Here is a 24552-nt window from a genome sequence, read left to right on the forward strand (position 1 = left end):
CAGAGGCTACTCAGAGTCAGAAAGACCTGAGTTTACAACTGCTTAATCCTGGACATGTCACTTAATAACCTTCAGCCTCAGTATTCTCATTCATAAAATGGGCCTAATAATAGCATCCATGTCGCAGGGTCATTGTGAGGATCAAGTTAGATTCCATATGTAAAGCACTTTGAAGGCCTGAAATGTTATATAAATGTTAGCTACTCTTATTATTATATCATATATAAATGATAATATTGCCTCCTATGCTTTATTAAATGATTTTTTCCACTTATTTCATACAATTGACCATTTTAAGGTTCCAATTAAACTTCAATTTCAACACTCTACTTAGGTGGCTAAGTTATACTAGGCAGTTAAGGGGAGCAAAAAGGGTGGGGAAGACTCCTAAGGACACCTCATTTTCCCACTTATATATGCATGAAAATCCTTACTGAATTCAGAAAGAAAGAGAAAAGGTCAATCTCAGGTGGTAGAATATGATCCTTTATATTAATGTGCCAAGGACATATTTCAGACTCAGTATGAATCCTGAACAAAATTTGTTCTTAGTTGTAACAGTCAGTTTACGTATTTATTAGAAGCTAAGTATATTCCCTCTCTGTGTGAAGCACAGGGTTCATTTGGGAGGAAATGAACAGCATTTATTAAGTGGTCATTGTGTGCCAGGAACTGTACTCAGTGATTTACAAATGTCACATTTGATCCTGACAACAACCCTAGGAGGTAGGTGCTATTATGATACCCATTGTACAGTTGAGGAAACTGAGGTGCAGAGAGGTTAAGTGACTTGCCCAAGGTCATACAGTTAGTGTCTGAAGTGGGATTTGAACTCAAAGGCTTCCTGACTCCAGGTCCAAAAGCTCTATCCATTGAACTACTCCCTGGGGCACATTCGATATTGATAAAAGTAGATTGGGGGAGAAGAGTTTGTTAAATAGATTTTAAAACTTTCTTATTCAAAGACTTCTGAGAGAATTTAAACGTTTTATATTCAACACAAATAATATTGAGTCTTCAAATTACCTAGTTTAAAAAAAAAAACAGAGAATCATTGTTTCTTCCCTATTATTTTGTGATTTCTCATATGAAAATTTTCTAACTAAAGACTATAAATACAATTTTGGAGCATGGCTTGATTTTCAAAAGCATTTTTAGATTTTATTTTAAAAACTTTTAAAAAATTGTTCCTTTGGGATAAAAAAAATAAATAAAAATAATGGTCATGGCTTTTGCTAATATTGCTAAGCAGTAAAAAGCAAGAAAGTTCTTGGATTTTTGCCTCCAAAGAAATGGACAAGACGCCAGGAAAAGCACTGGGTAAAATTAGATGTATCCAACATGGAATGCTTCGCCAAAAAGATTCTTCCTTGCCATTTGTGTTTGCCAGGAAGGAAAACAGCTCATTGAAAGGTTAATCTGAATATTAGTTTTGGTCAATTTGCGATAAATAAAGGAGATCAGATAAAAAAAAAAAACATAAGGTCTATAGTACTTTTAATCCTAGAATTTTCAGAAAATAACCACCATTTTAAATGTAATGTTTTGACATTTTCAGCAAGAAGAAAACTTTAATTAGATGTTTACTTGTATGTATGATTAAAAATATTCTTGTAAGGGTTTCTGATTTGTTTTAAGCAGAAAAAAAAAATGAATACTGAATAGAGTGAAAGATTAGAATTCCTAAGACCTGAATTCAAATCCAGCCTCCGACCCTTACTGGCAGTGTGACCCCGGGCAAGCCACTTGACCTCTCCCTACCTCAGTTGCCTCATCTATAAGATGAGGATCTACCTCAAAATGCTTAGCACAGTGTCTGGCACACACTAGGTACTTTATACATGCTTGTTTCCTTTCTTTCCTTTCTTGTCATGATTCCAGCCCCTGTGGTACTAAATATTCATGGACTTGGGTAGAATAACTATGGGCATCTAACCCCAGCAAATACCAGTATGATCACAAACAAAAATTATAAGAAAAACCCAATAGTGTTTTTCCTGAATACATAACACACACACACACACACACACACACACACACACACACACACACACACACACACGTAAAACTCAGTCAAAAGATCTGGCTACTGTTCATTTAGAAAAGATGAGTCCTGTAAAGGTTGTATATAAAAATAGTTTCCCATTAGAAAATAAAAACTAACTGATTTGGGAAATTACCAAGCGTTTGAGCCCATAGAAATTTCTCACAAACCCCCCTGAAGTTTATTAAAACTTTTTTTTCTTAACATATTTTAAAAACCAGAGAGCAACATGTTCCAGTGACTGGTTCCTGTGGCTAATTCCATAAAAGAAAATCAATAATTCTAGCAATAGATTAAGACACTAAAATCTGTTTTTAAAAATCACCCTAGATTAATGGGTGGATCATCCACCCAGCATTATTAAATTTTCAATGAGTTAATGCTAATAAACAAGATTATTGATTTCAGGATTTTCTGTACGTCCCCCAGGGGAGTTCCCCTTAGAATACTACACACTTAAGTTGTCAGCTAAAGTGATAGAATCACCACTTTGTGTAGCCATCATTTTCTAATCATATTGAAAGGGGCTAGAATGGTTTATAAAATGAATCCTGCTTGTGATGCTCTAATAAGATGGCTTGTCTAGCAGTCACTTCTTTATCTGATGTTGGGAGGTGGGGGAGGTCAGCCCTACCTGTCTGCCATCTTCCCAAGGAATTAGCTACAGTCCCAGATTAAGACCTTTGACGGTCATAAATCTGCCTCTCAATATGTTTGAATGGCAGGGGAGTTTACCAGCCTACCCAATATAAATAGGACGTTAGCCCATCAAGTGCTACTACTCAAAAGTGAAGCAGGCTGTGACTCTGTTGGTCTTGTTTATTCATTTTTCCTCTGCCTGCCATTCCATGTGTATGTATGCGTCTGGGTGTGTATGCACAGCCGTGTGTATGCCCCAGATGGTGTGCATGCATGCCGCTTGTGTACGTGTGTATGTAAAGTAGAAACGCAGGGGACAGAATCACAAAATGAACTTCTGTGTGCAGGAAATATACGAGGTCTATCCAGGTGCTGGGAGCACTGGTTATATGCAGTGTCCAGGCTCTTGCACATATGTCGAAGATAGTCAGAATTACAGCGGCTGTGATGCTCAGGCCGGGCACAGTAACAACATATATATGGAACAGGCCTGGGCAATGAATCAGCCGTATACCTGTAGTTACCCTGGAAACATGTTTAAAAGCGAGTACTCTGACATGGACGTGGCCCTGAAGCCGTACAGCCAACCTGAATATTTCACTGAAGAAAAGCCTACTTTCACTCAGGTGCAGTCGCCACCGTACTCTCAGAAAAAAGGTAGGGACAATTTTATTTCTATTTTTCTCCCTTTAGTCTCTGTGCCTGCGATTGTTTTTCCTTAGAAGTTGCTGCATCTGCTTCCTCACACATAATCTTTGAATTTGAAGCCTGTCTGTTCCAAATTGAAAACAGCCGTAATAGAGGTTGCTAGGTGATTGAAAGGTCTCCGTGATCAGCAAAGATTTCCAAGCACTTTTTTATTCCTGTGGCAAAGCTGTAGTTAGACTGGCTCTCTGCGTTGGACTTTCGTACGCGTGTTCAGTTAGCCAAATGTTAACCAGAAATCTTCAGGTGAAAGGGGGTACGAGGGGAAATCTAAAAGTTTTCCTTTCAGAGATGGGCATGGTCAGATTTGGAATGGTTCAGTTCTCATCAGTTTCCTTTCCTCAGGTTCAATGGAAAAATCCACTTGGCTGTTTCTTGACATTTCATGGGAAATGTACAAATTAGCTAGCCATCTGACATGATTTGTCTTGGGCAGTGTAATAGTAAATGTATGTTAGAATGACTTGTTGGCTCATTTCTCTAGATTTACTCCCCTTGCTTAAACGGGAAAGAATGCTATGTCCAATCATTTCAATCCAGATGTAATAAGTTTCACCTTTCCAAAGCCTTCCCTGACGTGGGCTGGATGTCCAAGCAGGTGGCATGTCACTTCCCGCTTGGCGATAGAGCATTCCCTACAAAATCCCCAACACAGAATTGCCTTGCATAGGCATGATCAGCCTAGCACTCAGTGAAAACTTGGAATACAATGTAGGAACTGGATGTAAAGGCACTCCAAATAAACTCAAAAACACAGTGTACCTTTGACAGAAATGTTTGCATTCTGCATCTGCGGGACTTAGGAGCCCTGTTGAGCAGAGATACCTAATTTGCAATGATACGATGCCCAGTTGTGCTTATAAAGGAATATCGCCAGTGAAATTAACTGAAAAGAGATCCAATGGGGCTCGCTGAGTTCAAAAGGAAATATCATCGGCAACTTTTCAAAGGGTTCTATGGCAAAAAAAAAAAAAGGCTGCCCATTTAATTCAAACAGACTAGGAATCCTGTTTCTGTTTCCCTCTGAGGGTAAATGGTAATATTTGCTGACATATCAGTAACTTCTAGATGTGAATAAAGGAGGGGAGGGAGATTAGGTGCAATTATAGTATGACGAGAAAGTGTGTTTAAAAGTTTATTTTTTCTCCTGTTGTTGGAGAATTGTACTTCTATTGAGTCCCAGAGTTTTTCATTTATAACATTTTGGAAGCAAGAAACATCCTAATGAATTTTAAAGTACTGTCTCTAACTTGCAAATTTCCCATTGGGCTGGCATGTGTCCCCTATTTCTTAAGAAATGTGGCTTCTGGGTAACCCAGCCTTTAAAATGGTAAATGAGCCTACTGGGACTCTGTGCATTAATATATACAACTTTGGGCGATGGTGTCCTAAGATCCCAAATAACCGATGTCTCTATTAATCTCCTTTTAACTTGCTGGAGCATTTAACTTGGCTAGGAGTTAGTTAATTGAAGAACTTTCCTGACATTTTCCCCACTGATTGATTGGCACTTCTGGTGATTATTTCACCAGAACCTCCACAGAGACCCAGTGGAGAGGTTTCTAACAAAGGGGACCTGCTTTGAGCATTGATGCCCTGAGCATTAATATGATTCATGAAATGGAGAAACAAAGCGACATTCTATGCATCTATGGATGTAATTTTTAAAAGCCCTGTACCTTGAAAGGCCACTGGCCTCCCTCTCCCTTTGCCCTCCCTGCCAATCTCACTGAACAAAGCAAGTGATTGGCCCTAAGCACGTCAGTATTTGTGGCAGCCAGTTTTTAAGCAGACCTCAGTAAAAGGAACCAATCTGCTAACTGTCTCCCAAGAACAAAAGGTTAGACCCAGCATGTCTGTCTATATTGATCCAATATTGTAGTTGAGTGGGGTGGGTTCTTTCTGTCAGTGAATCCTCGATGGTGTCTCATTAAGACAACATTAATACTTTAAGCAGGTGTCCTTTTGAAGGGGCTTTATTGTTCCATTTGGGCTTTCTTTGATTCCCAATAAATCATAATTGCCTCGTCTGTGTTCATTGTGTTCAGCGCCATTCTATATTCCTCAGTAACACAGCTGTCAAAACTTTTTCTTCTCTCTCTTCTGTCTTTCCCTTTTAATTTATCTTATTTCTTAGCCTCTAAATACAGTTTTCTCTCCTTCAGTATATTGAGAAAGGCTGAAGTTTAGAATAGAATCTGTCCCACTTATCAGTTCTCTGATGAAGAATAGGTGGCCTTTGTTTTGGTTTTTTTTTTTTTGAAGCTTTAATTTAAAAAAAAAAGAATCCAGCACAAAGGAGTGATGAAAAGAATAATCCCAAGCAGGAAATAAAGAAAACCTTCTCTTTGTCCTCCAGTGGAACATGGCATCTTAAATCGAACCTAGCAATTAGAGGACATTAAAATCAGCAATTAGCCCCAGCTCTTGATCACAGACTTTCCTAAGGGACAATAAAGTGTTGAAGAGCTGGAATTGTAAAGGCAAACTTAAGGGAATTGGACAGTCAGGGTGTGGTGCCTTCTCATTTGTACTCATGAAATCAACATAGCTAGAAGATGACAGTGCCTTTGGCCTGATTCTCTCACCAGAAAATCCAATTCTGTGTAGAAGTTTAGGACCAATCAGGATCTGCTCTTGTCAGTCAAATATTCACTTTATTTTAAACAGAATCCTTCCTTAGAGGTGTTTAACCTAGCCCTTTCCTTACACCTCTCCTTCATACAATGAATTTGTTTCAGTTTCCTATGCCTTTAAATCCTATAGGGGTTAGACTTCCAAAAAAATTGCTAAAATATTTGTATCAGAATTAATTTTCATATTCAGAGAACTCAGGAAGTCCCAACTCTTTTTTTTTCCCCTCCTCCCCCTTCTTCTCCCCACGTGCCAACTCCTAAACCATGATCAAGAAGGATCTTTTTTTTTTCAGTAAATATTCTTACTCTTTGGAATAATTTTGAGATGTACAAAAAGAAAAGTGAAGAACAAATAATAATGTGCATGTTGAGTTGTATTGGAACAAACACAGAAGCTCTACAGCTGGTGAAAGACCTACAAAAGCATATAATGAATCCATCTTAGTAACTCGTCAAGTTTGCTGAAGAATTGTCAGCCTAATGGATATAATTGCATAAACACTAGAAATGAAAATTAAATGGCAAATCAGGTATTGTTTGGTCTGACTCAGATGCAGGAGATCAAATTTCAAACAAGACTTCTTGCAAGGACATCTTAGTAACACTTTTTAAACTAACTAAAGGATTGCTTTAGGTGAATGCCCAGTGAACTGTTGAGTACTGAAATGCATATCTCGAGCTTTTAAAATATAATACTAAGTAGTTCGTGCAGTGGCAGATTTTGTTTTTACTGTGTCTGTACTCTGGTTGCTGCACTCAGTTCTGTTTCAAGCTGGGCATTACCACGTGGAATCCATTAAGAGACAAGGCCATTATAGAGAAATGCTAAAGTGTTTTCCTTAAATACGGAACACATTTGTCTTGCTCGAGGTTAAATAAGAATGCTTCTTAGTGCCAAGAAATGGATTGTGCCCAAACTAAGCCTAACAGCAGACAATGTCAGAGCTCTCCTTTCAGACCATTCTCAGAGAATGGTCTCAAGAACTCAGAGGCTCTTGTCAAAAAGACGCATTCTTCAGAGATGGTAATTGTTATGTTAACCTCCTGCTAAAACATCTAGGGCCATTTTCCACAATAGTTGCTTATGCTGAGAGACTAGGACATTATAGCAAGATGGCGGCAAAGACCATAGACTCTGCTAGAAGGGTATTATTTAACCTCTGAATGAGCTGTTTGCTTCCACTGTCTCTACTTTTTCTCCTTTTCCTACATAAAGTCCCTCACCAAAGACTAGAGCAGCTTTAGAACAGTTTTTGGTCAAGGGCTCATCCTCCTTGACATTTCAGTGGCCAGTCACCCCCTTGCCCTCACCATCCTCCCTGGCATTAGCTTTGCATTATTCACCTTTCCTGTTTCTCCTGATTTTCTAGTTGCTCATTCAGTATCCATTTCGTCAGTTCCTTATTTGAGCTCTCTTTGCTAACTTCATGGCCCCCACCGCTCTATCTGTGGCACTTTCCTTGTCTCATCTCTGGCTACAATTGTTCCATCAGAGCGATGCTCCATTGTCATGGAGACTCACAGATCTGTTCTTGATGCCCAACCTCTCCCCCTCCCTTCATTCCATCTTTCACTGCCTACAGATACTCTGCCACGGAACACTACATTCATAGCCCAAAGACCTTAGGTCAAATCCTAATTCTCCTACTCATAGTAGCTGACACGTAATAAGTACTTCATAGATGCTTCTCACATACTGGTCCAGTCTTTTCACGACTGCGTGAAACTTTTTTCTTGATCTCCACAGTTGTTGATGCCTTTTCCTCATAATTATATTTATTCTGTGGCTTTTTTGCTTTTGTGTATGCATGTGTGCATGTCTGTGTATGTACATGTTGGTTCCCCTAATAGAATATAAGCAAATTGAGGTAGAGTTGTTTCATTTTTGTGTTTGTACAGTGCTTGGCTCATAATAGGCAATTAAGAAATGCTTGTTGACTAATTATTGACCCACCTCTTTATGCTTTCTTTCCTTATTTGTAATAAGAGAGTTTGGACTCAATGATCCATATATGGAGTTCTAAATCTTGGGTCTTATGCTATGATAGCTGCCATTTTTATTGAAGTTTAAGGTTTACAAGGCACTTTTCACTCGTTATCTTATTGGTTCCACACTAAACCCTTTGGAGGTGGGTTCTGAAGGTATTGTCTTCATTTTACAGATGAGGAAGATGAAGGTCAGAGCAGTTAGTCCATGGCTGCACAGACAGTAAGTGCTAGAGATGGGACTTGAACCCATAGCTCTTTGGGCTCCAATCCAATGCTCTCTTCACTCTATGCCACAAGGCTGCCACAAAGGTCTCACATCTAACCCTTCTTTTCATAATTATTATCAAACCCTTGCCCAGACTGAGATGATCACATACCTAAACACCTTTAAACCCCCCTCATGGAACCTCTTGCTTCCAGCTTCTCCTCAGCTCTTTTCATCTTACTCCATAAAATGGCTCCTTCTCCTATTTCTCCTCAAATGATCTAGTAGCTTCCCAATAAAACAAGGACAAAAATCTCCCTACCTCAAACCTAATAGCCCAACTGCATTTCTTCTTCTACTATTCTCCTCCTCCTTGCATTTTGGAAACCTCTTTTTTTTTGGGGGGGGGCTAGGCAATGGGGTTAAGTGACTTGCTCAGGGTCACACAGCTAGTAAGTGTTATGTGTCTGAGGCCAGATTTGAACTCAGGTCCTCCTAACTCCAGGGCCAGTGCGCCACCTAGCTGCCCCCATTTTGGAAACTTCTTAAGGGGAAAGACTGGTTCTTTGTTGTTGCATCCTTGCCACCCAGCCCATAGGAGGTCTTTAATTAAAGCTTGTTGATTAATTGATTGATTCTCCATGCTGGAGTTTCTCCCACCATTGTTGTTTGTTGATGTTGGTGGTCCTTCATTCTCCAAGAGGACCATGACATCAGGAAGGTGATGCCATGACATGCAACTGAATTGAGTTTAAGTGAGGGAGGGCTGTGCAAAGTCTCTCCTCTGGAGCCAGCTGGGTTCAGTGGCAAGATATAGATCAGGACAACTAAAGATGGCCCCAGATTCAGTCTCCCACCTTTAATCTTGTATTCACATTGCCCCTTCCGTGCGTTGTTCTGGTAATCTAGAACTATGCCATTAAAAATTCAGCTCAAAATCCATCAGTCAGCATATTCCTTGATGGTCTTAATGGCTCTGGTTTACGGGGCAAGCCCTCCTGGTAAAAGATTGCCTTCTTCCATCAGGATTGGGATTCTTAATTACATAGAACATTTCCTATTATGGACTATGGAACTGCTTCTTCAAGATCTATCAATTGGGGGGCAGCTAGGTGGCGCCGTGGATAGAGCTCCGGACTTGGAGTCAGGAGCACCTGAGTTCAAATCCAGTCTCAGACACTTGACACTTACTATCTGTGTGATCCTGGGCAAGTCACTTAACCCCAATTGCCTCACCAAAAAAAGAAAAAAAAAAAAGATCTATCAACTGAAAAGCATTTATTAAGTACCTACTATGGGCCAGCACTGGGCTAAGGAAGGACACAAATGAAACAGTACAGATGTTTTTTCTAAGTAGCTAACTTGGTTGAAAAAGTAAGATTAGCCAAGTCAACAAAACATTCAGAACTCATCTGCAACCTCAAGAGGAGCATTCTTGAAAAAGGAAAAAGTTTCTTCTCTCCTCCAACAGCCAACACATGACAAAGAGAAAGGTACATGATTGGGATGATCTGAGGAAGCCCTAATTTGCTGAGCTGGGACAAGCCCCACTCCCAGTGACAGGAGACCAATCAGGAGTTCCCTTTGTCATTCCAGTGAGGTGCTTCTCCCTAAGCTAGGAGCCAAAGCACATGTCCATCTCCACGGGAAAAAGAATTTGTTGACGCTAATTTTTGAAGTAAGTTGGAAAACCCTGTCGATCATTTAACGACTGGAACTGTGATACCATTATAGCGACTCCACATGTCCATTGCCCCCATCCAACGAATCAGAGGTTCTCTTGATGAGCCTTTGAGAGACAATGCTTCAACAAAAAGAAATAATTCCAGTGTTTGTAATTTCAATTATATCATCCAGGGCTAGGCAGGCCTTTCAGCACCCCTTTAAAACATACTCTGGAGGGACCTTTTACCTGCCTATATGTGGTACTATCCCTGTACCTACTAAGTATCAAAGTGCAGGCCTTCTTGCCATTTCTTCTTCCATCTCAAGCCTCAGTGGTTTAGAGGCGCTCCAGGAGTGTTAACTGAAGCAAAAAGAATCAGGGGTATACTGCCACCCCTCCACCCACAAAATGTACCAAGCCTGCAATTTTATTGATGTAGAGACCTTCTGGTGGGAAGTTTCTTCTGCCAACACAAATCAGTGTCTTTCTGTCTTAGATAATTGCCAGGACACCCACAAGGTAACTTATCCAGCATCGGGTAATTAGTGTTCATCAGGGCAGGACTTGAACTCAGCTCATCTCGACTCCAAGGTCAACTCTCTAGCTGCCATGCCTTGCTGCTTCTCATATATGAGAACATTCAGAAGAGCATCAGAAACGACAGTGGCCACAGTAATGAGAGTACTTAATAATTACAATAAATGACATTTATATAGCATTTTGAGGTTTATAAAGTGCTTTACCAATGTTATCTTATTTGATCCTCACAACAACCCCATGAGGTTAGTGCTATTATTAACACCATTTTACAGATGAGGAAACTGAGGCAAACACAGATTAAGTAATTTGTCCGGGGTCATTCAGCAAGTCTAAGGCAGATTTTGAACTATGTTGTAAGTAGTTAATAATTGCTTTTGCATTCATTCATTCGTTTATTTATTCATTCCCTTCACTGTGCCCCATACTTGCAAGATCATACTCAACAGTTGATCAGAAATTAGAAGAAATCAATTTTTAAAAGATTAGGAAAGTTTGACAAATGATGAAATCTATAACTAGCTAGAGATTGCTTTTTGGAAAAAAAAAAAAAAAGAAGGCTCAATGAAGTGGTAACCCAGTTTACTAACCCAAAGAGAAGAGATTCTGGCCAAATGAATGCTAGTGGTGAGGGCCCTGGGGCCACTGAACGCATCCTCCTAGCTCCTCATCTTGGGTCATAATTGCTAGAGGTCAATCAATCCCAGCCTGTGGAATGAACAGCCCCAGGGGACAATGGTGTTATTTCAAGAGACCCTTGAACACAGGAACATCGAGCATTGTCATTTTGTTGTGTATTTTCTCAAGCAACAAATGGGAATCATCTAAGTACTCTCAAGCACCTATCCACAGAATTTTTTATGCTCATTTTTGAGGTTGGTTTGGACAACTCTGTAGATCATTTAACAGCTGGATTTGTGGTACCGTTATAGGGACTGATATGCATTCATTGGAATTCTAGGTATGGTACCTAGGAGAAACCCTAGCCTCTACTGCTTGCTGAGCCAACCTTATTAAATGACAACAAATGTCACAGAGCCAGGGAGTTACTTGAGATTGCTTTATCCTTTTGGTAATAGCTTCTTACTCTGCTGCTAGAACCAATGTCCTGTTGACAACCGTGTGATTTCTGTGGAATGTTGGGGAGAGAAAAGGAGAAGAAAGAGGAGGGGATGGCAATAAGGCGTGGTGATAGTTATACTTACTTGGGGAATGAGGTCTTATATGTACTACCAGCTAGCTATGCTAAGATACCTGTGAGAATCCTTGTCATTCATTTTATATGAAATGTCCATTTGAATCAGTTCGCTACTGATTATATGTACACTGTGTGCAAAGCACTCTGCTAGGTATTAGGAGGAAGAAAGACAAAAATAAAATAAATTCTCCCCTCAGGAAGCTCACGTTCTAGTTGGGATGGGTGGAAGTCAATATGTATTTACTTTTTTATGGTGAGGGGAGTAGTAGCGGACTAGACATGTGATTTCATTTGTGTAGGAAAACTGCCAGTGATTAAATTCCTTTCACCAAAACAAAGCAATTTCTGCTCTGCAGTTTGAGCCTGGATTGTAACCTGGGATCCATTGACTCCCCACAGATAGATTTCATCCTGACCATGAACTTGGATGAGAAAAAAGTACATCTTCATACTTAGTAACCTCTAACCAAAATGTAACATTTCCTTCAATTACCAATTTTTTAAAATTATTCTTAAAAGAGGCCTAAAATTATCCTAAAAAGATGTCTAAAAAGCCCGTGCACTTCACCAGACTGCCATTAACCTCCCAAAAAAAAAGGTTAAGATCCTCTGTCTTAGACAGTTGCCTGGAACACTAAAGGTAATAATAATAATAATAGTTTGTTGTCCTTCTTTCTCAAACAAGACCAAAATGACATCACTCTGTTGGGGTCGAGGTACATTGTGTCCAGCCGTGGCTGATCAAAACAACATGAGCTTGGAAGGCTCTACTACAGGTCAAGAACAGGAGTGACAGCAATAATATTTATATAGCGTTTTAAGATTTGCAAAACACATTACAAAATATTATCTTGTGTTATCCTTACAACCCTGAGAAGTAGATACTATTTTCATTCCCATTTTACAGATGAGGAAACTGAGGCAGAGGTTAAGTGACTTGTCCAGCGCCCCCAGCTAGTAAGTGTCTAAGCTTGGACTTAAACTGAGGTCTAGCATCCTGTCTGCTGCACCCCCCTGGTTAAGTGATTGGCTCAGGGTCTTACCAGTACTCCATGCTGCCTCTCTATACAAAGTGTATGCATAGTATGCAAAGTGGTCAGAAATAACTTCAGAAAGGCGAGACTTCTTGTAACTGGAGGGATCAAGGAAGGTCTTATGTTGAAGGTAGCATTGAGCTGTCTCTTAAGGTAGCTGGAGATTCCATGAGGAGCAGGTGAGAAGGAGGAACATTCTAGATACTGGAGGGGGAAAGGGAAAGGACTCTGACCCAAAAAAAAATTAATAACAACTCAGAAGATTCTGATCAAGAAATATTTATTTATTTATTGATGAGTGACCTACCAGGAGAGATAAGATCTTAAATGTTTTTATAGCAGCATTATTTACGATTAGAAACAACATCAAAACCATCTAAATGTCAAATAATAGAGGAATGAAAATTAATTGCGCTACATTAATATCCGCAAGCTTCTAAAGACATTCATGTTTCAACCATGATTCCTTCATGTGTGTTGACATAGGTAACTGTCTTCTGTCCCTGAGGTTTTACTAGAATTTGGAGAAAGGATGGAGTAGAAAGAAATTTCAATTTGAAATGAAGAGACCTAGACTCAAATTCTGGCTCTACCTCTTGCTACTATGTGACCATGAACAGCTTACTTTCCTCAATTGTAAAACAAAAACTAGATGAAGTATTCTTAACCTCTCATAGATTTCAGGGTATTTGTGGACTTGGATGAGAAAAAAAAATTACAGCTTTATTTGTAATTTATTTATAATTATGTATCATTTATTTCTAACTCGTTTCTTTTATAATGCTACGTATTTTGTTTATATTTAGCAACTAAAATAATGCTATGTGTTTTATTTTATGTATTTAAAAACATTATTCTGAGAAGGGATCCTTGGCTTCACCAAACTGCCCAAGGGGTCTATGATGCAAAAAAAAAAAAGTTAACCCCTAGGCTAGATGGCATTTGAGGACCCCTCCAGCTCGAAGTCTGTAATGTCTGACCCTACGATCCTACAGACTTGATTTGGGAATCTGGTTTCTGTAGGGGATCAACACACATTTTCTTCAGTTCTTGACACACAGTGCTGGGATCAGGACCACTTCCATGCCACCAAGAGGCGATTTCAAGGGTGCTGACAGCTCCAGAAGAGGAGATGTCATGTCCTGGCCAAGTCACGGCAAGGCTGTCCATCCAGAGAGAATCAGGGGCCAAGAACAGGATGTTATGATGTTCAAGGCCTCGGTTCAATCTTGGTGAAGTGGTGCCAAGGAGTTAGACAGGGGCCGTAGCAACAACAACAACAATGAACTTTGAGTGAGAACAGAATTCCAGAGCCCTGACAGTCAGCAGGCTGAATCTGCGCAGCCCCAGGTTCTACGGCCTGTTGCTTGCACCTGCAAAAATCCTCTGCACTTGTGTCAGCTGTGGGGCCCAGGCAGGTCCAGAGGACTAGCTAATACAGTCCCCTTGTTTGTATCTCTATGGATGTTTGAAACTTCAGCCTTCTCTTTGTGTGTCTCTGTCTCTTCCTGTCTCTCTGTCTCTCTCTCTCTCTTTCTCTGTCTCTGCCTCTGTCTCTCTGTCTCTCTCTGTCTCTGTCTCTATCTCCTTCTCTCTCTCATTCTATCTCTGTCTCTGTCTTCTCTCTGCCTCTGTCTCTGTCTCTTCTTCTTCTTCTGTCTGTCTCTCTCTCTCTGTCTCTGTCTCTCTCTCTCTGTCTGTCTCTGTCTGTCTGTCTGTCTCTCTCTCTCTCTCTCTCTCTCTCTCTCTCTCTCTCTCTCTCTCTTCTTCCTCCATCCCCCCAGTCGCACACAGTGTTTGATGAACAGTTAATTCTCTAGGCACGAAGCCCAGTTTGTATTGCTTTTTATTTTGCCTATTATCATGGAAAGGCTCCCGGAGTCTGGGCTGGGGATGAGGGCCTTCTGAGTTATTCTGTTGCGGTTGCTATGTCTTATTCAATTAGAATATTCGCTCCATCAATTACCCACAAGACTGAGGTGCCCAAAGGACGTGGGGCTCAGCAGTTGTGTAAGCTGGGAACATAATGAATTGTGCATGGAGAAAGGGCCACCGGAGTTTACTTGGGGAGTGTTACAGTCAGGATGGTACAGCTCAAAGTGAAGCGTTGAGAATTCAAAGGAAGTACACAACTCAGGTAAACCAATGAGTGCTGCCCATTGCTGAGACCTAGGCTCAGCGTCTGTGTGCAGGTCTCCAGTTTTCATCTCTGTACATGGAGGAGAAGGAAAAGAGGTATGGCCTAGAAGAGAGAGAGCTGGCCTTGATGCCAGAAAGACCTGAGTCCAGTCCTGCTTTGTGACCCTGGGTGAGTCACTTAATGTCATGCTCCTCTAGACAACCCTCTTAAGACAATAAGCTGCCAAGGTGCCAACTTGCTTCGGTGGAGAGCGTGCTTTCACCCAGTTCTTTACGTCAATGAAATCGCTGGTCCAGTCCCTGGCCCTCCATGGAGGGAGATTGCTCTGCAGCTGGTAGCTTCTCCACCCTGCAGCTGGTGGTATGGCTAACCCAAGTAACCCAAGCAAAACAGAAACCTAGGACCTTGAAAGGGAACAGCTCCATCGCTGAAGAATTATGGCCCCTTTGAGGGGTTGCATCTGCACATGCCCTCTCCACTGCAATGAGGGATCTGCACTTTCTACCAAAGATAAAACTTTGTCCTGTGCCAGGCTGACTTCACTTGCCAATCTGCAGCTGTCTGCGTGTGATCCAATGACCTGGAACTTTTCTGGATCCACTAAAATCTTTCCTAGCCAGTTAGAACTCAGACTGTGAACCATCCTCAAAGTCGTTGATGAGTCTGTCTGTCTGAATGTCTGAAAGCCTGATTGTCTGTCTGTATGACCAGCTCGCTGCCTCCAGCCAATCAGAGTTTTGCATCTCTTACCCGCCCCTAACACAATATCAGCCAACGCTCCCTCACTACCATCAATCACCACCACCAGTCCTCTGGGACCGGCTTGCTTTATTTGTATCCCCAGTGCCTGGCCCATGAGAGGTGCTTAATCATTGTTTGTTGATTGACTGACTGATTGACTTATTTCAGTAACTAAGTCACCACCCTCTCCCTCAGTGAAGTAGTAGCACCACAGAACATGCATCCCTCCTATGGATTCGGATTCTTGACACTGCCAAAGTCGTACCCATCTCTTCCCAGGATGTGCTAGCTCTGGAGGCAGTGTTAATTACACTCTTCCACTTCTGGATTCTCTAGAGCCACCCCACACACACACCCTCTCCTCTCTTGCTTTCTGCTTCTTCTTTCCTCCCTATGCCTGCCTCCATCACATCCCCAACATGCACCCTTCCCCAGAGTCGGGAAGAAAAATAATCAGGGTGAGAATCCCAAATTGGTCACAAAGAGTGGAATGCAGGAGGAGACCAGGACCATCTCTTTTCTTCCTCCTCTTTAACCCCTCCAATGACTGACTGCTTCCAATTTTCTCACTGATGGTGCTTTGAAACACATGGGAGTTAACTCACTGGATTAATCTTTGTTTTTGCATGATGCAAAGACAAATCGGAAAAGCCATCTAGACTTTAAATGAAGCACAGGATGCTGGCAAATTGATTTCTGAATGCCTTTATCTTTGAAACAGTGTGGCACAATGGAAAAAAGTGCTAGGTTTGGCATCATGGGACCTGGGTTTGAAACCTAACTCTTTAATCTATATGACCTTGGGGCAGTCACTTATTAATAAAAATAGCTAGCATGGCCCTTTGAGGTTTGGAAAGCGCTTTATATATGTTAGCTCATTTGGGAGGTAGGTGCTCTTCTTATCCTCATTTTATAGGTAAGGAAACTGAAATGATTTGCCCAGTATCACACAACTAGGAGGAAATATCTGAGACCAGATTCGAACTCAGATCTTCTTGATTCCCAAGTCTGACACCCCATGAACTGTACCACCTTGCTGCCTCCAAACCTCTGTGGGCCTCAGTTTCCTCATCTGTAAAATAAAAAGTTTGAATTAGATGGTCACTAGGGTCCCTTCCCAGCTCTAACCCTATTATGAGTCTATCTGTACTATAAAGCCCTGTATAAATGGCAGCTGTTATTACATCATCATCATCATTATCTGGACCATCCCCTAAAAGGAGAGATCAGATATTTCTAACAAAAAAAGTTCTGAAGAATTACAGAAAGTTTCATTTTTCTTCTAGTTTTTTCTTCAAGGCTACTTTTCTGAGTGACAAACTTGACCTCAGTTTTTAATTTAAAAAAACTTGTGAAAATGTCATGAAGAGTATGGTAAATCTTTCCTATCATTCTGCCCTGAAGTAACTTTCCCTGAAAATAATTAGGCATTTGAAAACTAAAAAGACTTTAGGAAGAGCCATAATCAGAAGGGAGAAATATATATGTGTGTGTGTGTGTGTGTGTGTGTGTGTGTGTGTGTGTGTGTGTATACATGCATACCTATACATACATAGCTATTTTTCCCTCCACCTCATCCCCTAAGTCATGTGTGGGTTTGATTTCTGAATCTGGCCAGACTCCATGCAACCCTCAGTAGTCAGAAGGAGAAAGACTTTTAGGGCTCACAAAGAAAATGGAATCAGCCATTCTCAGGGTCAGTTTTCATGTGTATGCACACACACATGTTTACTGACTTGGATGGGAACAAAACAGACAAAGACAAGTGAGAAGTGGGCTAACTATGGTCGGGTTCCACTTCCTGCTCCAAAGAGAAAACAGTAATTCTACTAACAGCAACTAAAGTCTTCATAATTTAATTTGGACTTCTTTTTTAGGACTAAGACCATAGAATCACAGATTTAGAGCAGGAAGAGACCTCACAGATCATCTAGTTCAACACTCTTGTTTTCCAGAGAAGGAAACTGAGGCTAACTGAAAAGCTAAGTGAATTGCCCAAGGTCACACAGGTAGTAAGTGAAAGATCTATGATTTGACGTCAAATCCAGGGCACCATGCTGCCTCCTATATCCTATATCTCAGTTCCTCCCATTCATTCCCTACTGGGTCTGGGTTTTTTTGGTGGGGTAGAGGTTCCACTTCATATAATTATAAACCTAAATAATTTTTCTGTGTAGATAAATCCATTAATTCATTCAGTCTGTATTAAAAGTTAAATCTTTCCAATAGAGACAATTAACCTGAATTGTTTTTATCACACTGGAAGTCAAACTTCTTTGACCTGGATTTGAGCCCCATTTCTGCCACAAACTTATGTCATCCTGGACAAGCCTGCTCTATAAAAGGAGACATTTGGATTCACTAATCTGGGATCCTGTCCAGCCTGGAAATATTTCTGTGCCACTACGTAGTGCCTGTGATCCCAAACAGAATCAAATTTGCTTTGGCATTCACTGCTAAGACCAGACCCTGAAAAAACTTGATGGGGATAAAGGTAATTTTATCAGCTCAAGAATCCAAACAGTGACTCTCAGAATTCAACAGGTTGTTGTGACCATGTTCAGTCTCCCTCTTCTCCATCTCCTTTTTACATAAGCACAAAGATGACGATGGAGGTGATAATGTTGCATGTAAACACACCCTGGGGTTGAAGATGATGGCACTGGTTGTGTGAAGAGATAACTTTTGTGTTGCATGAGTTCTTCTTGGGGAGTCCCCGCCACAGCTCATAGGCAGCCAGATGGCTCTGGCTCTGAGCAGTCACTGGTGTGGTGTGTCTTTGACGTCTAACATGTCATTCCCTTTTTTTTTCCTCCTTCACAGGGTACATACCCAGTTACTTAGACAAGGACGAGCTATGTGTAGTTTGTGGTGACAAAGCCACTGGTTATCACTACCGATGCATCACTTGTGAAGGCTGCAAGGTAAATAATCTGGCTGCAGGACTCCAGCAAGCCAGCTCCTTTTCTCGTGACCGAAAGCTCGGGAGCATGAACATCACATCCCTAGAATCGCAGATTAGGCCTGGACTGCAACATCTGTTGCCCATAACCATCTGGTCCATTGCTCATTTTTAATAGTATCGAAGTGATTTTAAAACAACTAAAAAGTATGGGATGGGATATCGTCAGGGTCTCACTTCTTCCAATCAGCATTGTTGTAGGCATTTGATAAATTGCACAAACAAGCTTCTTTAATATTTTCTGTGTTAGTTTACCCTCATTTGTCATTCCCTGTTACCTTTTTATGTAGGTGATTTCACATTCCATTATCACAATATGCCTCTTTCTCATTTTGCATTTACGTAGCCCCTATCCCCTCAGAGTCTACTTAGCACTCAAACTCCAGATACTACATTTAACTTAACCCCTACCCCTTGGGACACTCCTCTTATTTAAATCCAGGCATTGGGGCAGCTAGGTGGCACAGTGGATAGAGCACTGGCCCTGAAGTTCAAATCCAGCCTCAGACCAAACACTTGACACTTACTAGCTGTGTGACCCTAAGCAAGTCACTTAACCCCAATTGCCAGACAGACAGACAGACAGATAGATAGATAGATAGATAGATAGATAGATAGATAGATAGATAGATAAACAGACAAACAAACAAATAAATAAGCAAATAAATAAATAAGTAAGTAGATCCTCCCATTAACATTCACTTTTACCTCATGTTGTAACTAAAAGCAAACCAGTCTTATTAGGTTAAGAAAAGGAAAATAACATCAAGAGCATCAGACAGCAGGTCAGCAAATACAACTAACCCAATACTGGGACCAAACCAGCTTATCCCCATACACTTGATTTCAGAAGATGTATTTTACTTAGTTGCAGGCATAAACTTCCCTAAGAGAGGAAATCAAGTGAACCTTTGAGAACTCCATTAAGCAAGCCTCTTTGAGGCCACTGGTATTTCTATTATGGTCTTTGATTATCCACATAATCTGTGTACACAGCAAATATTCAGTAGATAATTATGGTCCTACAAATTCATTTTTATGCTTTGAAGAAGCAGCTTTTGTAATACCATGCCAAACCCAGTTTAGCCACAGTTTATGCACCTCCTGAAACAAAGTTTAAACATTGTTGGATTTAAATGAAGTTGGTTTTTTTCTGGAAAAGCAACTTAAAGTTCACTTCATTACAAAATGAAGACTGAGATCAACATTTTACAAGTTAAAAAATGATTATAGATAGAAAAATCTTTTAGGTTAAGAAAAGAGGCAAATGTATGTGTATGTATTCTGACTCAATTTATAAAATTCACTCTGAAAAATTTCCCTAGGGTATTAAAATGAATAATAAAAGAAATCATCTCTGGTCTGAGCAACAAGCTCCCCTTGGCCATCTTAGCAAAGGGCATTTTAAGAGACTACACATAGTCATATACATGACCAAACACTATACACACATACACACACACACACACACACACACACACACACACATACATAGTTATACACTATACATGGCCAGATAATTGGCACATGGGGCCTCTGCCAGCCTAAGGTGGGAAGTCAGTTCTCTAATGGCAGATATTTCATGAGAATGTCCTGCTTCCTCTTATCTGTACACTAAATTAAATTAAATTAAAATTAAATTAAATGGGACTGTCAGTCAGCACACAAGAAATGTTGAAGTGACACAGTAGAGCCCTGGTCTCCGAGACAACAGTCTTAAATCTACTGAGATGTTCTTTAAAATGTGAGTGCGATCAGACCTCATTTTTCTCCAGCTCGTCTTGAATTTCTGATCATTTAACCAGGGCTAGGCTAAGGGTTGCCTTTGATCTGTACATGGAGAAATCTTTCTTAAGGGCAGGAGCTCATTGATTACAGGCAAATCCACAGCGATAATTACAAGTGAGTCTTTACCTCATTAAAGCAGGCCCTCTCTCTGGAAACAATTTTTTAAAACTTTAGTTTAAATGATTATATTTCTTTGAAAATAGTAAAATTGTATTTCTCTAAATGGCTCTGTAATTTAGGTTCGCTATTTTAGACCAGGCCTTCCTTCTTCTTAGTCTAGAGAACTGAAGTTTTATTCTAACTGAATTTGGATGTTGGGATTCTCTGCCGTATTGAAGTTATTTCCTAGAATCTCCATGAAGTGGCTAGTCTGGATTTGGACAAGGACCTAGGTTCAAATTTCTGATTATATTTCTAGTTTTTATCAGATTATTAAATCTATAATTGATTTTTCTAAACCAGTGAGAACAAAAAAAGCAAATTAGCCACTATATAACTTTAGAAAAATCACTTAATCTACTAATCAATTAACAAGTATTTTTTAGCCCTTTGTGCTGAGCCAAAGACAAAAATGAAACAGTCCCTGCTTTCAGGGAGCTTACATTCTTACTCTCTCTGGACTTGATTTTCTTGTCTGTACAATGATGAGATTGGACTGGATGATCTAGAAGGGGAAGGAGGGCCTCTTCCAAGTCTATGATCCTAAATTGAGAACAAAAAAAAAAAAAGGAGGCACATGAAAAGCAATTTTGTTTGGTGGAACATTACTCCTACTCCTTTCAATGACTTTTTAAAAGCCCATGTGTTTCCTGATGCATCGAACTTACCAGTAGACATCGATTTGAGCACCATAGAGAATCAGGTCCAGTGTTCAATGTAAGAGTACATACATATAGCAAACCCCTATTATAAGATCAGAAAAGGCATGTGCTTCTCTTCCTCAGTTAGTAAAGCATGTTAGTTTTGGCCAGAGTCAGCTACGGCTGCCTATAAGAAACCAACATGGCCTCGGACTCCTTAGGGAGAGAGGGAGAGGAGGGAAGAGGGGAGGCACTGACTCTACCTGGCCAAATCCCAAATGCTGATCCTGTTTCTAGACCAATTATATCTTCCAAAAAATTGGGATGGGGGCTGAGAGACATCGGGGTGGCCAGAATAGTTCAAATCAGTTTAAGAAGAAGGGGACGGGATACTTTGCCAAATGACTCTTCTTCAAAATACTTAAAGAATGCTTTTCTCCTTAAGACAGTGTAAAAAAAATTGAAAATGTTCTCTGTTACAATATGATTATAATTATTATTCTGCAAAACAGCAACAACAAAAGGTCTTTCCCCACAAAAAAAAATTCTTTTTCACAAAAAGATTCAAAATTCTCTGATTCTGCTGAGCGGTGTATATGGAATCAAGTCAGCTCTGGCACAATCTATGCTTCATCCAGACCTCAGAATCAGCCTCATAGGGGAAGGACAGTATCATCAAGTGGTCATTGTGGGTATCCCAGGGCCTACCATCCTGAGGATTACAACAGGCTGTGAGAGTGAAAGCATTAAAGATGACATAAGTTTTTAAAAACAGCTTTCTGAGCTGGTGCTTGGCCATCCAAATCCCACCCAAAGGAGAAGGTGACCTTGAACTCTCAATCTCATTTACATGTATGCCCTATCAGCTCACCAGAATCCTCCAAATCCTATCTTTTCTCATTATTTAAATAATGCTCCCATTCACCCAATACAATAAAAAATGTAATACTTTTCATGCCCTGGCAGTTCTCTGTAACCACAGGTAGGGACTTCAGGGATCCATCTGCAGACATTTTTCTAAATAAACTAAATAAAATGTCATCTATTCAAGTCCACTTTGAGACACATCTTTTCTGAGAAAAGTATTTTGTGACAGATGACAGGGCTAGGAAGTAGCATCTTACATATTCTTTAGCACAGTGACTTCCCCTCCCCCCACCAACCCTACCCCAGTGTAAGCCCATAACCTGGCAGCAATACATTGATACATTTTCAAGGACCATAATACCCAAAGTGGGCATAATCGAGGGAATGCCCCTCAAATTTCCAAAAGGAGCCCACTTAGGATGAAAGGTGGAAACTGTCAAAGGTAAGACTTCCCTCCATTACCCATGGTGGCAGTGCTTGGAATGGCAATGAGAGGAGAATTCTCCCAAAGAGGTGCCTGCACCATACCCTTCTTATAATGCCTGCGCACAGACTCTGACCCTGCCATACACTTACTCCTCCCAAGTCTACCCGGGGTGCCTAAATCAGTGTCAAACAAAGAATAAAGAAGAGATCCCCATGATCACTGGCCAAATCTTACTTCACCCTGGTCCAAATATGGCTTATACCCCCCAGCAATAGCAGGGGTAACTTTCATATGGGCTGGAAGATCTCCAGCCAGATCTGAACCACAATGCTTCCTCTAGAATGGGCAGGAATATAGATGTTTCCCCAAGAACAGCCCCTGAAGTTCTTGAAGTGACTTACCTACTTACCTAAGGTCACACTGGAAAGAAATGGAAGACTTTGACTTGGACCCTTAGGTTATCTGGCCCTAAGGTCAGGGCTATTTTCATTATACCAATAAATAATTTGTCCATTCCTGGAGAATAGATTCTGCCTCTGTAAAAGGATAGGGTTGGACTAGATAATCTCCCAGGATCCTTCCTGCTCTGAATCTGAGGTTTTATGCTCGCATTGCTTTCAGAGCCTTCTCTTCCATCCAAGTATTGATGGCTGGGAAATAGCAATGGGAGTGGGGAAGATGGAAGAGGGTCAAGGTTGAGGGAGAGAGAGTTCACTAGGTGGCCCATTTTCTAGCCACAGATTCAAGAATTGGAATTTTGGTCAACTGGGCCTTCAATGCACGACCCAGAGCCATAATCTAGCAATTTTTGCAGCTGGGGCAAATAGCAAGAAGTGGGCCCTCAAATCAGTTTTGCAATTCATGATGTGAAAAGAATATAAAGTAATTAAGTTAAATTTAGTTGTGCAGAAATGAGAATTGGTTATGCTAGTGGCTTGCTGATGGGGCCGATGATCTGATAACTTCTTAATCTAATTAATTTTTCTTGCTAATGAGATACTATGCTGTGTTGTTCCATACTGCTAGAGGAAATCCTTTTTAAGAAGAGGTTGAATTGTATGACTTTTGAGGTCCCCTTCTTCTCTGAGATTCTTTGATTCCAAATTTTTCCACTCTTTAAATACCATTTTGCTATTGTTATTCGGTCATTCAGTCATGTCTGACTTTTTGTGACCCCATTTTGGGGGGGAATTTCTTGGCAAAGATACTGGAGTGGTTGGCCATTTCCTTCTCTAGCTCATTTTACAGATGAGGAAACTGAGACAAACAGAGTTAAGTGACTTGCCCAGGGTCATACAGATAGTAAGTGTCTGAGGCCAGATTTGAACTCAGAAAGATGAGTTGTCCTGACTCCAGGCCTGGCACTCTCTCCCCTGCACCACCTAGTTGCCCCCTGAATTTCAGTGCCACAGGCCAAACCTCCTTTCTCCACAACCTAATTACAATTCTGGTGCAATCTTGTTGCATCAAGGAATCAACAAGTGTGCTTGCTTCAGTAAACATAGAGAATGAGTACTGAGTAAAGGAAGCATTTCAAGATGAAATCATCAAATCCTATAGATTTTGGTGGACATTTGGGAGAAAGCTGAGAGCTTTTTGCCCTCATGTATTGGTGTTTGCAGGGTATCAGAGCTGGTTTATATCAGGCTCAAGAACAAGAAACAAAAGGCCTTGCTGGGCAGTGTGAAGGCCCTGGCTTTGGAGTCACAAGACCGAGGTTCAGACCCCCAGATTTGCTTCCTGCTGTCTATATGACCTTAAGCACATTATACAACATTCTTGGACTTCAGTTTCCTCACCTGCAAAATGAGGAGGTTTGACTAAATGCCTTCTGGCTCTAAATCCGTGACTGGGTGACCTCTGACTTCCCTTCCAGTCAGATCTGTGATGTACAAGTTGGGCTACTTTAAATGAACCCCATGTTAATAACAAGAGCTAATATTTATAGAGCACTTTAGGGTTTGCAAAGTACTTTATATATGTAGTCTCATTTGATCCTTACAATAGCCCTGTGAGGTAGATGCTATTATTAAACCCATTTTACAAGTGAAGAAACTGAGTCTGAGAGAGGTTAAGTGACTTGCCCACAGTCACATAAATAAGTGGTGGACTAACTTGAGTCTTCCTCATTCAAAATCCAATGCTCTGCCTGCTATGCTACCCAACTGTATTTG

General features: G+C 40.6%; 1 protein-coding gene across 5 annotated transcripts in view; it reads left to right on the top strand.

Moving 5' to 3' along the window:
• THRB (thyroid hormone receptor beta) overlaps positions 1-24552 on the top strand; it is a 422927-nt gene that overhangs the window by 373511 nt on the left and 24864 nt on the right. For all 5 annotated transcript variants that reach the window (XM_020971083.2, XM_020971082.2, XM_020971080.2 and 2 more), the window contains one exon: positions 18358-18458. In XM_020971083.2, coding sequence (XP_020826742.1) covers positions 18358-18458 — 101 coding nt within the window. The remainder of the gene's footprint in view (positions 1-18357; positions 18459-24552) is intronic.

Source organism: Phascolarctos cinereus, unplaced genomic scaffold, assembly GCF_003287225.1.
Source record: "Phascolarctos cinereus isolate Bilbo 61053 unplaced genomic scaffold, phaCin_HiC Scaffold_1;HRSCAF=81, whole genome shotgun sequence".
In the NCBI taxonomy this organism is placed as follows: domain Eukaryota; kingdom Metazoa; phylum Chordata; class Mammalia; order Diprotodontia; family Phascolarctidae; genus Phascolarctos; species Phascolarctos cinereus.